At 47.4% G+C, this 15,412-nt stretch overlaps 1 protein-coding gene across 1 annotated transcript; it reads left to right on the forward strand.

Moving 5' to 3' along the window:
• Positions 1-4,732: 4,732 nt before the first annotated feature.
• LOC135819102 (uncharacterized) lies at positions 4,733-13,711 on the forward strand. Its single transcript, XM_065332255.1, has 7 exons — positions 4,733-5,614; positions 6,241-6,453; positions 7,117-7,337; positions 7,901-7,928; positions 9,106-9,202; positions 9,437-9,528; positions 12,681-13,711. Exons 1-7 carry the CDS (start codon positions 5,167-5,169, stop codon positions 12,887-12,889), a joined length of 1,308 nt encoding a protein of 435 aa, XP_065188327.1. The 5' UTR covers positions 4,733-5,166; the 3' UTR covers positions 12,890-13,711.
• Positions 13,712-15,412: the final 1,701 nt, after the last annotated feature.

Genomic DNA, 15,412 nt, shown 5'->3' on the forward strand with positions numbered 1-15,412 from the left:
GGGGATGAGCACGGTGTTCCGGAGACTGGAAAGCGTCCACAGTGACATCGTACAGTGGACTGTAGTGTACGTTTCGTTCTGGTCTGTTCTTTCATACATACAGCATACTGCTGGTGGATGTACTGGTGCTTTGTTGCTAGGTTGTCGGGTCACTAAGTCGGGTAGAGAGCAACATAGCATCACAAAGAGTCCAGGCCCCATTCTAGCGCTCTTGTTTCAGTTCAAGTCGTCCTCGAGGGATAATTATTACGCGCTTTCTCCAGGAGCCCAGAGGGTGATGCACGAATGTTCGTGGATGGACTTCTCTCAGAGCAGGACTTTTCCGAGTTACACGCCATCACTAAACATCTATATGCACACTGAGACCAACAATCTCAACCCGTTTCGATAATGCCTGGTGAATCATTGGAATAATCGCCAGGCAAAGTGTCGTTTCTGTACCCAGTGCAGCAGTGCAGACGGCATGCGTTGGAAGACTACTTTGTAGTTCTAAGTTAGCCTCTGCTGCGGGACTGAAGGATTGTCAGACCAACCAACCTTACTCAACAATGCTTTGCTAATAATACCTGCAAAACATTGTGCAGTGCAAGCAGTGCTTGGGTCATCGCTCTTGAATATACCCCGCAGTGGATGAAATATGTTATAATTAGACAGTGCTTGTGCTGCAGGCTGTTGCAGTGTTCACCCCAGTAATTACCCCATTGAGGCGATAATGCCTACAATCTACATGACATTATCGTCGTCAGCGACGACAGCATCAACAGTGCAGTTCAACGTACACTGTGCAGTGTACAGTGCAGACGTCCATCTTGTTATTGATGAAGTGCTCAGTTAAGTTCTAGCTGTATGCAATCATGGCAATCAGGGGTCATGAGATTTGCTCGTCAAATCGAATTAGCATTGACTCTGTGGGCATGCAGGTCGTTGAAGCAGCACCAGACTCTGAGATTAGGCTGATCTACACCAACCTCCCTGGTGCAGTGGTGGGTCGAATCTACGAGTACAATGCTGTAATAGACAAACAGTAAGGCACGGATGGCATGGGTTCAGTCACGGTGTTGCCCCGGTTGTGTGCGATGCTTGCCCAAACACAAAGGTCACTAGCACCTGACCTGTAACTAATAATAATTATAATTACTTGTAAGGTTGCATCACACTGTGAAACGGAGAGTGCTGAGTAAAATACGTTGTTTTACTGCTCCCCGCTGTGAAGTACCAGAACAGGTGGGATATGCGCTAAACATAACCATAACCTCAGACCTACGTGAACAGACTGCATTCTACAGCTGTTCGTCCTTCTGAAGTCAGCATGGGAGCCTTCCAGGTGTGTGAAGTCCCTTGTACGGGCAATACCAGAACATACCACTAGCGCAACACCACAGTGGAGAAGCAAATATAGAAAATACACGTTCACATGTACATTCACGTTCACATGTACATGTACATGTGAACGTGAATGTATAAGGGAGAAATTTTAATATTATTATCACTGGCTAATATTTTCTGCAACCAATGATGAAACGTGGACATCAGCTTCCCGGGTTCCCGGGTGCATTCCAGTAGGTTCAAGCATGTACATGTGTATGTGGGAGAAATTTCTGGCGGAATGATGAGAACGTGGGGGTCAGCTTCCCTGATGCATTCCATTAGATTCAAGCTGGTCGTTCACAGTTTCTGTGTTCAACATTCGACACCGCATCGGATACAGGCGAGCATTGAGGAAGTTCTAGTGATCGTCGGAATGGTGTTCCGCCCCATCGCCAAACACTTCCGCAACTCGCAAATCGTTGCTCACAAACGCTCAACTTGACGAAGGGATGCGAGCAGAAAACGTCACTCCGACTCATGACAATTCGATATTGTTGTCGTTCGATTTTGCGTTCCACAGGGTGCAGCACCGCTTTGTTCCTGTACTGTACATGTACATGTACATACATTGTATACACAAAGTGTCTGAAGTCCTTGCTGAAAATAGTGCTCAATACTGTATACATGTACATGTACAAGCCCCATCAGCACCATCTCACCCCATGCTAGCCACATGTGCCTGCCAGTGAGTTGTGTATTTTGTAAAAAAACAAAAAAACATGGTTGTTGAATACTGTCTGCTGTCAGCGTAAACGGAACAGTTTTCTTACCCTGCCCTGAAGAAACTCCGGTGGGAAGCTTGACTCGTGTTAAAAGCAGTGAATGTACATCGCAATATCGGCATAGAACGAGAAAGAGAATCTCGGTGCTCGTAGCAAAAATTTCCTTCCACTCCCTCAACCTACTGTATGAATATCATAGCACAAACGTAGCATACAATCAGTCATGTACATGTGTACGTAATGGGTTCCACCCACGCCACTACCACAACCTGTGACCACCATACAGTTGGTGTACAACACAGCAGGTCGTGTTCATCACTGACATTCTCTTACACGTGTACATGCACATGCACGTGAAAAACACGGGCGCTACAATTTATATGCAGGTTTATCGGGCCATGATACTAAGTAACGTATACTTGATGATTTCACACAAGGGCGTGTATTGTGTAGGAATGCACGTACGGCCTCATTGGTTTGGGGTGTTTTTCCCACTTGAGGACGATCCAAATCACCACGACTAATCAATGTTCATGTTGCCTGTTGAGGATGATGATAGTCTTGCTACTACATGTACATGCAGCACAAGTCGTAATGCATGCTCCAGTCACGTGTGTACTGGTAACTCCGGTATTGCGCAATGCCCAATGGCACCGATACTCTCCACGCAACCGTTGTACATGTAAAGACCTCAGTGAAGTGATGTACTGTACCTGCACATGTAGTGCCAAGAGCTCCATGCCATGGACTCCTTGTATGGTCTCTTGGTCTTGGCAGAACTCTTGGCAACGTTGTCATGGCATTCTTTGAGGGATAATCCATGCCGGAGTTACGTGCACTTCCAAGTACATGTGGCGCCACACCAAGGGATGGTGGCGTCTCGGCCACAGAATCATGATGGCGATTACCCCAGAAAACGAATCAGGAATGCTGCAAATTCCTTATGAATATGTCCTGTACCGACACTCAGTTTACAATGTACATGTACATGTATGGGTAATATGACATATTTGGATCACCGCCTCCTTGATTCCCCGCGCTTTTTCCGGACAGATCTACATGACACTGTATTGTCCTCACTTGTGTGAGAGACGATGTAAGATACGGTGGCCACTGTTCGTGACGTTAACCTGATCAACCCGCGCCATGCCAATCATATCTGCCTGAGTACAGGGCATTACAAGTGTATTGGTATGCACTGCTTGGAAAGGCTGTGTTAGCTGGCTTACTGCCATGGGCATGGCTATATCCCCTGGCTTACTGCTTGGCGCTGATACGGACTGAGTACTGGAAAACATTCTCGCTAGACACGGATCCGGGTAAATTCCATTCGGACCAAAGGCAAAGAACCTAGAAGCTGACTGACAGTGACAGCAGCAGTCTGCTGTCCTGGAAATTGAGCACCCCTTAAAATCCTGCAGCAACATGTACGATAGGCATGTATTAACACTAGTAGAGTAATGGTATGAGATTGCAGACTTGTCAACTAACTAGTTTCTATTGTTAGTACTCCATCTTACAGTGTTTACGTTAGCCGTATGCAATGCACCCTGGTCTATTGTATAAACCAAGACTGTCTGTGTCCTGTATTCTACTGAACTACTACTCATTACTACCCTGTTTTCATTTCAACATCAGATCCACTCTGCAACACTTCAATCAGGAAAGTGGTGCGTTGAATTCTCCTTCGCAACTTGGCACTAATGAAGCAAAATGGAGTGACAGTCTTCATTGTCCCAGATCATGTGGTGCAAGCAATCGTATCCATTACACTAATCAAGCCCTGCGAAGATGATGGTGGAATGAGAAATAACCGTTAGCACAATACCTTTTACTGGGCCTCATCATGGGAACACGTCCATTTTGTAAAGCGCTGGGCGCAATGAATGTATAGTTCTAGGTCAGATAGTCGTAAAATAACGACTCTCTGATTCCAGTGATCGGATCCCTCTGTATCCTGCTGCTGTCTTATAATGATGGCAAATCGGTATGTTAGAAATGCAGTATACGTTCTAAGGCAGCTGGTGATTGATTGTCACGCCTAATGTAATGAAGTGACGTTGAGGTATGCATGTACAAGTCTTAGCAATGCGTGGTGTGTCTCTTTCTCCTCATTTCCCATGCATATTTCATATGTAGACTGGGCGTCTGACACCACTTAGCTGTCACAACCTCATCAGGAGCAGCTTTATCGGAGCGGCTGGACCAGCGAGGACAGACTTTGTGCCCAGCCCGAATTCTTCCCGTCAGCAGCATGGCAGAAGCCGGAAACAGGAACAGCTCAGCTAGCTTCGGCACGGATATCTCGGCGGTGTCGAACGAGGATTACTGCAACAGCGGACTGATCGTCTCGTCAGCCAGTCGCTCGTTGGTGCCCTCCCCATCACACTTTCTTTCTCTGAATCGCCAGCAGGGTCTACTGGATGGGGAGAGTGCAGGCGCAGCGGCTGCGACGGCATACACGTCCCAGCAGCAGAAGAACAGCAGACAGAGTGAGTGTCCGTACGTCGGAGAGGGGGAGCTGAACGGACGGCGGCTTCGCGACGAATCGGTGGACGAGAGTGTTGAAGATCTGGTGAACACGGAGGAGGAATCGCAGTCGCACTTCCTCACTTCCTGGATGAAACGCTACCCGGCACCGTCGAATTCCACCACGCCGCTTCCACCACAGAGCAACCCGTCTACGCTGGGCAAGGCACCTCTGGAAGAGAAGCCTTCAACAAGCTCTCACAAGTACGCTACACTCTCAGTGGAGACTCTAGAACCGGACAGTCTCTACACAAGCCGTAGTGAAGCAGAGGGCAGCGCTGATCAGGAGCCGTTCAAACGTAACGAACGTAACCGCGCCACGCTGGCACGCATCCTGGCCATCGATCCGAGCAAGCAGAGCACGGGGGACGCGCCGATCTCAACGCAACCGCAGCAGTGCAGCATCAAGGGAGTGCAGAAGTTCCCGCAGGTCCTCCAGCAGAACTCGGTGGCCCCGTACAACCACCACATCCCTCAGCTGGTAGCCGGTCAGGCACAGCGGAACTCCCCTAAAGCTGAACAGGTCCCCGTGGGCAGTCCTCCCACAATGCACCACCCAGCAGATCGTAACACACCCCCAGCAACAACAACAGCAGCAGCAGCAGCAGCAACAAGAACGACAGGAACAGCAGGAGCAGGAGCAGGAGCAATGCATAAGTTATCCAATGACTATGATGATCTGACATACAGGACAGGACAGCCACCATTGTCGGCCAGCTCCCAGCGACCACGCATGCACATCGACGACAGCATTCACCCATATCATGTCACTGCCAACCACCGTGTGCCTCAGAGTGACTCGGACGCGCAGGTCTCGGCAGCTCTCTACCCGCTCACTTCGCCCACAAACAGCACCTCGACGGGGAGACACTTCCAAACGGCAGGTCCATTCTATCGACCGGCATCGCCCACTACGTCAACATGTGTGTCGTGCTTTGGCGTGCGAACCAAGCCCTACAATGCCAAGCTTGTTGCTACGAGCAACAGAAATCCCCGTAAGTGCATGACATGTACAACCATGCCCAAATAGGTATGTGTGGGTGCATGATCGGCCGCATGGATCGAAGGGACGTCACACATAGGCATGAGTGACGTCACCCATAGGCAAGAGTGCAAAATTATAGAGTTTCATTTCGAGAGCTTCATTTTCGAACAGTAAAATTCTTTTTGCAGAATACAGTGGATTTGGAGAGCTCTGAAGATTCGCATTCCTCTTTTTAAATGTGCACAGTTGTGCCAATCATGGCTTCAAGATTCAAGACCATCGACTGTACCATCCTTTGACTGATAGGAGAAATTTGAGCAATCCATTAATGGCATTTGATAGGCTCCAAAAATACGCCGCTTTCAACGCAAACCCAAACCCGTACCAAAGCAGATTTTCAAAAGAATCCTCAGATTTACTTGTGGAAGCAGCTGATTTTCCCCCCATACTCATAGTGGTCCCAAAGTGAGAACATCACTGCCCCGTGATTCCCAGTGTTGGTGGTGCGGAAGCTGTGCAACCCTAGAACTGCTGCAACCATCAGGTCTGATTATTTAATCGCCAATGATCATACCATGCTATGTTCGCAAAGGGCATTTTGCTGCACTTCGTTTGCCTCGTCTGCTTTGCCTACAGGTAATGGCGGTTCATCGCGGAGTCGTGGCAAGAACGCCTCCTCACCATCGCCAGTCGACGGTACTCAATGCAAGGCCTATCACCGTCTGACACTGGTGATGTCACTGATTGCCGCTGTACTGTCCCTAGCTGCTCTGGCCATTACTCTCCTCGTGTTCCTGGGAATACTGAAGACCGATATGACTGGCAGCTGTGAATGTAATGCACAGAATGGTAAGCGTATAACGAACCAAATCGTGTATGGACCTATGGTCGCATGTAAACCAAGTGCATTCATCCTGTCATGGGCCACTTTCCAGTCATGACTTGCTGCTTGTATGGTGTGAGTGCATTTCTGTTATAACGAACTTCTGTTTTAACGAACTTCGGTTATAAAGAACTAATGAATGGTAAGTGTCACTGCACGATTTAAAAAAGGAGAGTTTATACACTATAGGAACAGATCACAAGTACAGTGAAACCTGTCTAAGACGACCGCTCAAGGGACCTTACAAACGTGGCCTCTGTTACCAGGTGGTCTCCTTATGCAGAGTCATTTGACTGGAAATAGTATCGCTTGGTCCTGGTTTCAGTGGTCTTCTAGGACAGGTGGTCGCCGTATCCAAGTGGTCGCCTTGACAGGTTTTACTGTATATGCCATTACTTCATTTGACGTGATAATGAGTAAGCGATGCACCCATATAAGCTAATTTTCTTAGCCAGATCTTGCTCTCTGATCTCCGCTCTCTGACTCTGAGCATCTAACTACACTACTTCCATTGCCATGACATAATAATGACATCATAGAATCACATTGACATCATCATGGTGTGGTTGTCTTTACTGAGACGATTGGTGTTTCCATGGTGTGAATATCTCCTGCACGATGATACACAGGCATTCTCGGCCAGCCTGCAAACACAGCCACCACCACTGCTATGCCAGCGTCCAAATTTCCCGTTTCCACGCCGACCCCGATCACCAACGCACCATTGGCTAACACCTCTGAACAATGTACACCCGTATGCAATGCATCACTTGCATCACTGGTGCGTGGTGAGAGAGGACCACGGGGACAGCAGGGTCCCATTGGACCAGCCGGTCCTCAAGGAGCTCAGGTAAGCTGTACTATGAATGCTCCCTGGCAACTGGGTATATGGATACTGGATGGCGACTGAGACATGAATTATTGTGTGTCAATAGTCTCAATACCACCCCCTCCCCCACCCCCACCCCAAGCTTAGAGGTGCAACATGAATACATGATCTGCGGTCTAGGCAGGACATCAGAGTCCACTCCCCTCCCACCCACCCCTCTCTTCATCCTCCCTCTGCTTCTTGCCCTGATTATTGAGCCCATTGCCCAGTGCAAAGTCGGTTCAATGAAAACGGGTCGGGAGGGGGGGGGGGGGCTGTTGGCCTAACAAACACCTGTGGAAGAACTCAATTGCTTAGCTCGGTGCCTCATGATGGTACCACTTCTAATGTTTCTACTGAACTGTATATTCTGCTCATGTGTCTGTATCTGTGCAGTGTGATCGTCCGTGTGTGTATCTGACACTATCTGTGTGTGTGTGTGTGTGTGTGTGTGTGTATGTGTGTGTGCATGTGTGTATGAGTGCATGTGCATGTGTGTGTGTGCGGGGGTGCGTGCATGCGTGCTTGCGTGTGTGAATGTCCAGGGTATCCCATGGGTCTGCCCAGTAACAGGTAAGCCACAGTTAGCAGGTCATGACTAATCATGTTCTGCAAGGACCATACTCACTAAACCTATTCAGCACACTACTGCATGCATGCATGCATGCAGTGAAGTAACACAACTGCCGTACTGGGATGGGGAGTCCACGGCTTTGCTTACCAGCATGCCGAATGATTAGGATAAGAGAATCATGGTTGCAATGATGAACTGGCTCAGCAATCCACTATGATTACTGTATACAGTTTCCTCTGAGACAAAAATGCGATAATACTCATACTACCCTACATCCCCTGTGTCTTGTTTTGTGTTTGTCTCCACATGTCTCTTTGTAGGGCTGTGTTCCCAATAACATAAAATAAAAAAGGACACACTTCAGGCTTATTACAAACATCTTGAAAGTTTTTGTCTTCACAAGTATACTTTCAAGCCTTCTCGTCAGGTGAAATACGGGCAAGGGAAAAGGAACAGGAACAGTGGATTAAATACAGCAAGAAGGTGGTAAAACTTTCAAGATGTTTGTAATGAGCCTGAAGTGTGTCCTTTTTATGATTACTGTATAAATATAATTTTTCGTTTACGAAATCTTTCGTTAGATCCCTCCACTAGCAGCTTCGTTAGGTACTAAATTTCGGTTTTGGTCGAGGTATGTCACCCCGAGCGTTCAGAAACACAACTTTAGTTTGGTACCGACATCAGTTATTTCGTACCCCGTAACGAACGTAGCGAAAGTTAATTCCAAACGAAGTTTTTACTTATACAGTACCATGTTTAAAGCATCTTCTACCTGGTAGAAACTATGCATTGAGACCTATCATTGTGGTCATAGGGTTAGGTCATTGGGGGTTGGTTGCCAGGGAAACTGGTCTCGCCGCGTGTCTCCCACAAGGACATAGTCACACTCCCTCTCTATCCTCAGTTGTGTATTTGTTTGAGTTCTTTGCCTCAACAGTAGTACAATGCACAACTTCAAGGCGGCAGTCCTGTTTCATGATGATGTACATGGAGTTGATTGTCTCAGGCTCTGTGTTTGGCCCTTCGTCTTCCCCCAATGCAAGTGTCTTCCCCAATCCCGCCCGTCCTTCGGTGTTTTAGTCTTTAAAAAAATAGTTTCCTTTGTGTTAAGCCTCGTCTTGTGAGTGGAACTGATGCTGGGAAATGGTTTCCACTGTGTTCTCCTTGTCCTGATAGGTTGGATCCAGTTTGGACAAACGTGCATCGGTGAGGCTGAACCTGGGTCAATCTTCACCTATGAAGCTGGTCGTTCAAAATGTGCAGAGATCGCTAAGTGAGTGCTTTGTTTATGCCTGGTATGGCTAGGGGCTTAAAATGACAAGACCGGCATACTTTCCTGCTCCCTCTTTCTCCCTGTATTTCTCCCAGTTTCTCTGACATACACACACACGCTCTCATTCACTGACGCGTTCTCCCCCCCCCCCCCCCTCCCTCTCTCTCACTATTTCCCTCACACTCTGTGTTTGCACCTCTCTCCCACCCTTGCTCCTCCATTCCTTACCTGCAGTGCACCTGGAGCCAAGCCCCTCGTGATCACTTCACGATGGTTGGCACTGATGGCCTTCACGCTTGCTGTCCGGGAGGAGTCGATATGGACAAGTAAGAACAGTGCATGCAACATAGACTATACTACCACTTCATTTAATGACCCCCTCCACCCCCCCCCCCCCCCCCGTGAATGGCACCATGTTTGCTATACCCTGATATGAAACCTTCCACACAGTGAACTTTCAAATTTAAATCCGCCAATTCCTCTACTCTTACATACCAGTGATGCCATGGGAGAGGGGCGGGGGGGGGGGGGGGAGGGAGTTGTACCCAATCTTACAAAGGAATTGTACCCCATCTTACAGGTGGTGTACCCCATGTTACATAGGGGACATGCCCCATCTCACAGGTAACGGGTTTCATCAATGCATGCCAAGTTGAAACTGGCTTTAACACTAGACGCAGAGGGCTCCACTTTCGAAATGAACTGTAACTCGGATATAGAACGAGCCTGAAAAGCCAAGAATGGAAAATCTTTTGCGCCACCAGAGTTTAGAGAATGTGTATCATGTCGTATTTGGTGTGCAAAAAACATGTGAGCAGAGTGGCGCAGCGGAAGCGTGCTGGGCCCATAACCCAGAGGTCGATGGATCGAAACCATCCTCTGCTACTTTTTTCTTCTTTTTTTCTGGTCTCGTGGCATTTTGCATTTTCCTAAGACCCAAAGTATGAAGGTGCACAGAAGTAAAGCATCGCTCTGTGTGTGACTGACAATTTTTACAACTCACTGTACACCTCTGCAGGTATCACTAGAAAAAGGTAAATGCTGGGTCCAAACTCCAAACCACACGGTGCATATACATTAGGAAGTGGGACAGCGGAAAATTCTGTTCAAACGACAAAAGAAAAAAGTACACGGCCAGCCAATCATTCGCTAGCTATTTCACAAACCATGCGTGCGGTACACGTTTTGTGGCAACGAAAAAACTTTTGCTCCCCCCTCACATCCATACACATCCAAGTGTTTGCAGGTCTTGGACTGTGCAGCACCCGGCATGGCATTCACTCGCTTGGTGTGATTTCATTGAGCACCGTGACTGTATAGCTGTATAGCTAGATACTATGCTGTTCACACACGCAGCTGTACACTGTCCCATGCAAACGTGGAACTGAGCTCAGCTCTCGCTGCGTTAGAAACACAAGGTTGGAATAGTATACAGTACTTCAAAGGACAACAACCACAACATCCCCTGTCTCTCTGGTCAAATTGATCAAAATCTGTTGTTACGTTTAACATACAGTGTAGCAGATAGTGTGTAATGGGTTATTCACACGACAGGCAAATCCATGTGCACTGGAAAATTGCTATGGCATTTTACCTGTTGGATGAGAAAAGTGGCTGAAAGTGGCTGAAAAGTGCACGACGCGATAATCGTGGCGTCCATGAATACATTTACACGAAAAAGCGCGAAACAAGACTTGATTTTTTACGCGGCTCTTTAGAGCATGATAATTATTGTATGCGTGTTTTGAAAATTTGAAAAACCCATGGCTACTGGTCAGTGAATCATTCAAAAATGCAAACGTGGCTGTGTGAATCCACACAGCCACTTTTCTCGTATTTCACTCCCTGTAAAACGTGCAAGTGCCCGTCGTGTAAATATCCCATTACTCACCACTGGTCGCACTCATCAAGCAGAACTGGCCTGCATGGGAGAAGTCATGACTGTGAACAATCCCGGATGACAATCTGACAGTGCATCGCCATACGGGAGAGGATGAAATCAATGACATCATCACCAGCGATTGCTGCTGCACTTGTGGCCTGAACAGAAAAAGTGAAGAATAAAACAAATTTCCCTGGAGATACGAAAGATATCAATGCAGCAAATTTACCGTATTTTCCGGAGTAGATGCCGTACTGGGTAAGCCGCACACCCCTCCCCCCCCCCATTTATTTCCACAAAGTACAGACATCTTTCCTATTTGAAACTCGGATGTTGAGCCATAAATAAATGTGGAAGAGAAAAGGACATATGGATACGAGTTAAGAGTAACTCTCCATCACTGTAACATGATACTATATACAGTCAGAAAGTGCAATAACTAGGCACAAAACTGACAGAGTACTGAAACATTCGACGTCCTGACACCTAGCTTCAACACATCTCCGTAGCGCTAACCGACAGCCTTCCAACTTGGAAGGTTCAAGGTTATGGAAAAGACCAAAGAGGGGAAGGCAAGCGCAACGAAAACGAGCAAAAGCTACAGTCCCAACGGAACAAAGAATGTTATTGCAATGTTATTGCAATGTTATTGCACTTTCTGACTGTATATAGTATCATGTTACAGTGATGGAGAGTTACTCTTAACTCGTATCCATATGTCCTTTTCTCTTCCACATCTTTCCTATTTATCACCATTAATTCGATCATCTGACATTCTGAGTATAAGCCGCACCGGTGAATTTTGAGTACTCAAAGCGTGGCGTATATTCCGGGAAATAGGGTAGCGATTTGCCCACTCAGCACAAACACCATCATTAAAATCCACATTATGGTCATATATGCTCCTTGAATGTTCTTGAGAGAAGAAAAAAATATTTATAAAAAAGTAGCAGAGGATGGCCCAGCACGCTTTCGCTGCGCCACTCTGCTTCATATGTGTACTAGTAGTCTAACCGAACATGTTCTATGAACTTGGCATTAGCAACTTGTGCAACTTCCAAATTTTTATCCTCGTGATGGCAGCCCATGACCAATAACGACTAGGGGTTTCACATCTTTGCCATATGCCTCGATTTGTGTAGAAACTAGAAAGTGATCATGGAATGTGAGCTGCTACAGCCTGTGACATTAACATGGCCGGCATGATGTGATTCGAAAGCACTCTACTAACTAGAAAATTGGTTGTGAGCAACACTGGCTCACACTCAAATCACTGCTTTTCACCAGAAAAATATTTTATTTCTACTAACTAGTATACGAAATACTGTAGGTGGATCAACACCATGCTAGCTCTCAATTGCCAGAGAGGCGTTTCTATTCAGACCTGCAAACCTATTATTGCGAATGAATTCTAAAGAAGACATAGTCCTCATTGCGCACGCAAACAGGTAACGGAGACTCCCTTGAATCAGGCTAAGACCTGTGGAGAATCTACACTGAATAAAAAATAAAATACAAACTCAGTCCAAGGCCTTGATTCAAACCGCCATGTCTTCTCTCCGCCTTATAACATCATATGCGTCCTCATTGCTGCAGGTTTGCAAACTGGTGAAGATGGACTGCTCAAGGGTGCCGGCGGGCAGTCCGTGAATGCGCTGACGAACTCCGCACTCTACAAAAATAACAACCTCTCTGGCGCAGGCTGTGATTACATCTCTGAGTTCACAGGTCCAACACTGCATCCCGTTGTCAGGAGAGGTTCCTGTGACACCAAGCGACCCGCCTTGTGCATCGTACAACCCTAAATGATCCAGTACCATGACTGGCGGTAGGAGGTTTTGATTGGTCTGGGCCTATCCTCGCCTTTCATACAGTTTGTGTATGATATGGAGGGTAGTCACATGACTTTCATACAGTTTGTGTAAGGTATGGAGGGTATAGATATGACCTCCTCAGCAGTAATCACATGTTGGAAGGCAAAACGTTGGTCTGGTCATTGTCTGACCAAGCGGATCGGTTCCACTGAGCCTGCATAACAGCTACCTGTCCCAAAATTGAATAATCTCTCAAGATATGATGATTGTACGAATGGTGCATGCATGGAGATGCTGATTGGCCATTGCCCAGACAAGGATCACGTGATGCCTCTAGGTCTGCTACTCAGCTGTGCTGTATATATACATACATGTAGGCTTGGGGGCCTTTGAAGTGGCTCCCATCGATCTGGATTGTCGCTACATACCTGTTACTGTCAGGCCCGTTTGAGTACTAATATAACAATGTTTTGTGGACAAAATCGGTGAAATTATCTTGTTCCCAGGCAAACGGTGAACCGGTTGGCCTACTCTCTGCATTGCGCTTACTAAATTTACTACAGAATATCCATCCCTGCCTGTATTTATACCCAACATGCTCATACACATACACATACACGTACATGCATGCAGAGGATGCAGTAATGCACCCGTGGCCACTTACTGGTAAGTAACTCTGCATACTCTGTAAATTATACTGGTAGACCACTGTGTATTACACTATTGCGGCATTACGATATATTCCTCTTTGCATCCAATACAAAGTAATTTTTTTTAATCAACTTCCATTTTCTTTTCAAGTCGTTTGACGTCAAATACAGAGGACTGGCTCGGCTAAGAGAGTCAGCTAGCTCGCGAGTCCGAGCTTTGCACGCCTTGTACATAAAAAGGTGTGTGTGGATGGGGGGGGGGGGGTGGAGAGGGGAGAAGGCAGCGGAGAGGAACAGGGGCCCGGGGAGGGGGGGGGGGGGCTGGTATGAGCATCAACCAAGCACTGACACTCCTGCTCAATGAAATCCAGTCGTGTCACTCAAGTACGGGTGTGTGCCGGGCGTTGCGTACACTGGGCTGCAACATGATGCAAGGTGCTAACTAACTTGAGTGACCCGACTGAAGTGACCCGACTGGATTTCATTGAGCAGCCTGTATATTCCTTGAGCGAACTGCTAACCAATATCACTCCTCTGCGGCCCGCTTTCTCACTAGGCAGAAGCATGATCGCATAGCCTTGCGTATGATGACATCACATCCAGTGAACTCACTTTGTTGTGAATGAAGGTGTGTACATACCGCACGTGTACGCAAGGCTGCAAGGCCAGCGCCCTGGGGCCACTACAATGTAGACGTACGACCAGATTTCCATATCCATGACAGTACTTGTACTTAGAAGGGGCCTTCCGACTGTGCATACCTGCCAAGTACTGAGAAGGGGCCTTCCGACTGTGCATACCTGCCAAGTACTGAGAAGGGGCCTTCCGACTGTGCATACCTGCCAAGTACTGAGAAGGGGCCTTCCGACTGTGCATACCTGCCAAGTACTGAGAAGGAGCCTTCCGACTGTGCATACCTGCCAAGTACTGAGAAGGAGCCTTCCGACTGTGCATACCTGCCAAGTACTGAGAAGGGGCCTTCCGACTGTGCATACCTGCCAAGTACTGAGAAGGAGCCTTCCGACTGTGCATACCTGCCAAGTACTGAGAAGGGGCCTTCCGACTGTGCATACCTGCCAAGTACTGAGAAGGGGCCTTCCGACTGTGCATACCTGCCAAGTACTGAGAAGGGGCCTTCCGACTGTGCATACCTGCCAAGTACTGAGAAGGAGCCTTCCGACTGTGCATACCTGCCAAGTACTGAGAAGGAGCCTTCCGACTGTGCATACCTGCCATGTACTGAGAAGGGGCCTTCCGACTGTGCATACCTGCCAAGTACTGAGAAGGGGCCTTCCGACTGTGCATACCTGCCAAGTACTAAGAAGGGGCCTTCCGACTGTGCATACCTGCCAAGTACTGAGGGTGCTTTTTCTGGATCGCCATGGCAACATCCTGGGATTTGCACTGGTTTTTCGGGATATGTCATATTTTTACCAAAAAATCCTTTTTCAACTTTTGATGGCACCAACATTTCGATAATAGATGATTGATGGTGATCATCGGATCACACTTACACATGTTCAAGACTCAAAAACGGAGGTTTTTCAGAGACTGCTCATGGAAGGAGCATTAGTACAGTAGATCCACGGGTACTGCAGGCTATGGAGGTCCGGAATCAATAAGGAAAATTACTGGCCTGTGACAAGTCATTTGAAGTGCTCCAAGTACAATATCAAGCTTGTTTCTTGTACAGTGAATTTCGGGATAATCGACAGGAATTTCGGGATCGCGGGAGTTCATCCAAAATTGCTCGATAATCCCGAAAAAAAACAGGATACTTGGCAGGTATGCCACAACTACCTCTTCCCCACCCGCTATTATAAGAAATACTACCGTGGCACCAACAGCTGCCTCAGAAACCGGA

The sequence above is a fragment of the Sycon ciliatum genome, chromosome 6, assembly GCF_964019385.1.
Source record: "Sycon ciliatum chromosome 6, ocSycCili1.1, whole genome shotgun sequence".
NCBI lineage: Eukaryota > Metazoa > Porifera > Calcarea > Leucosolenida > Sycettidae > Sycon > Sycon ciliatum.

Coding starts and splice junctions, on each gene's coding strand:
- LOC135819102 (XM_065332255.1), top strand. CDS start 5,167: ATGCACCACCCAGCAGATCGTAACACACCCCCAGCAACAACAACAGCA. Junction 7,338..7,900: donor CCGGTCCTCAAGGAGCTCAG/GTAAGCTGTACT, acceptor GTGAATGTCCAG/GGTATCCCATGGGTCTGCCC. Junction 9,529..12,680: donor GGAGGAGTCGATATGGACAA/GTAAGAACAGTG, acceptor TCATTGCTGCAG/GTTTGCAAACTGGTGAAGAT.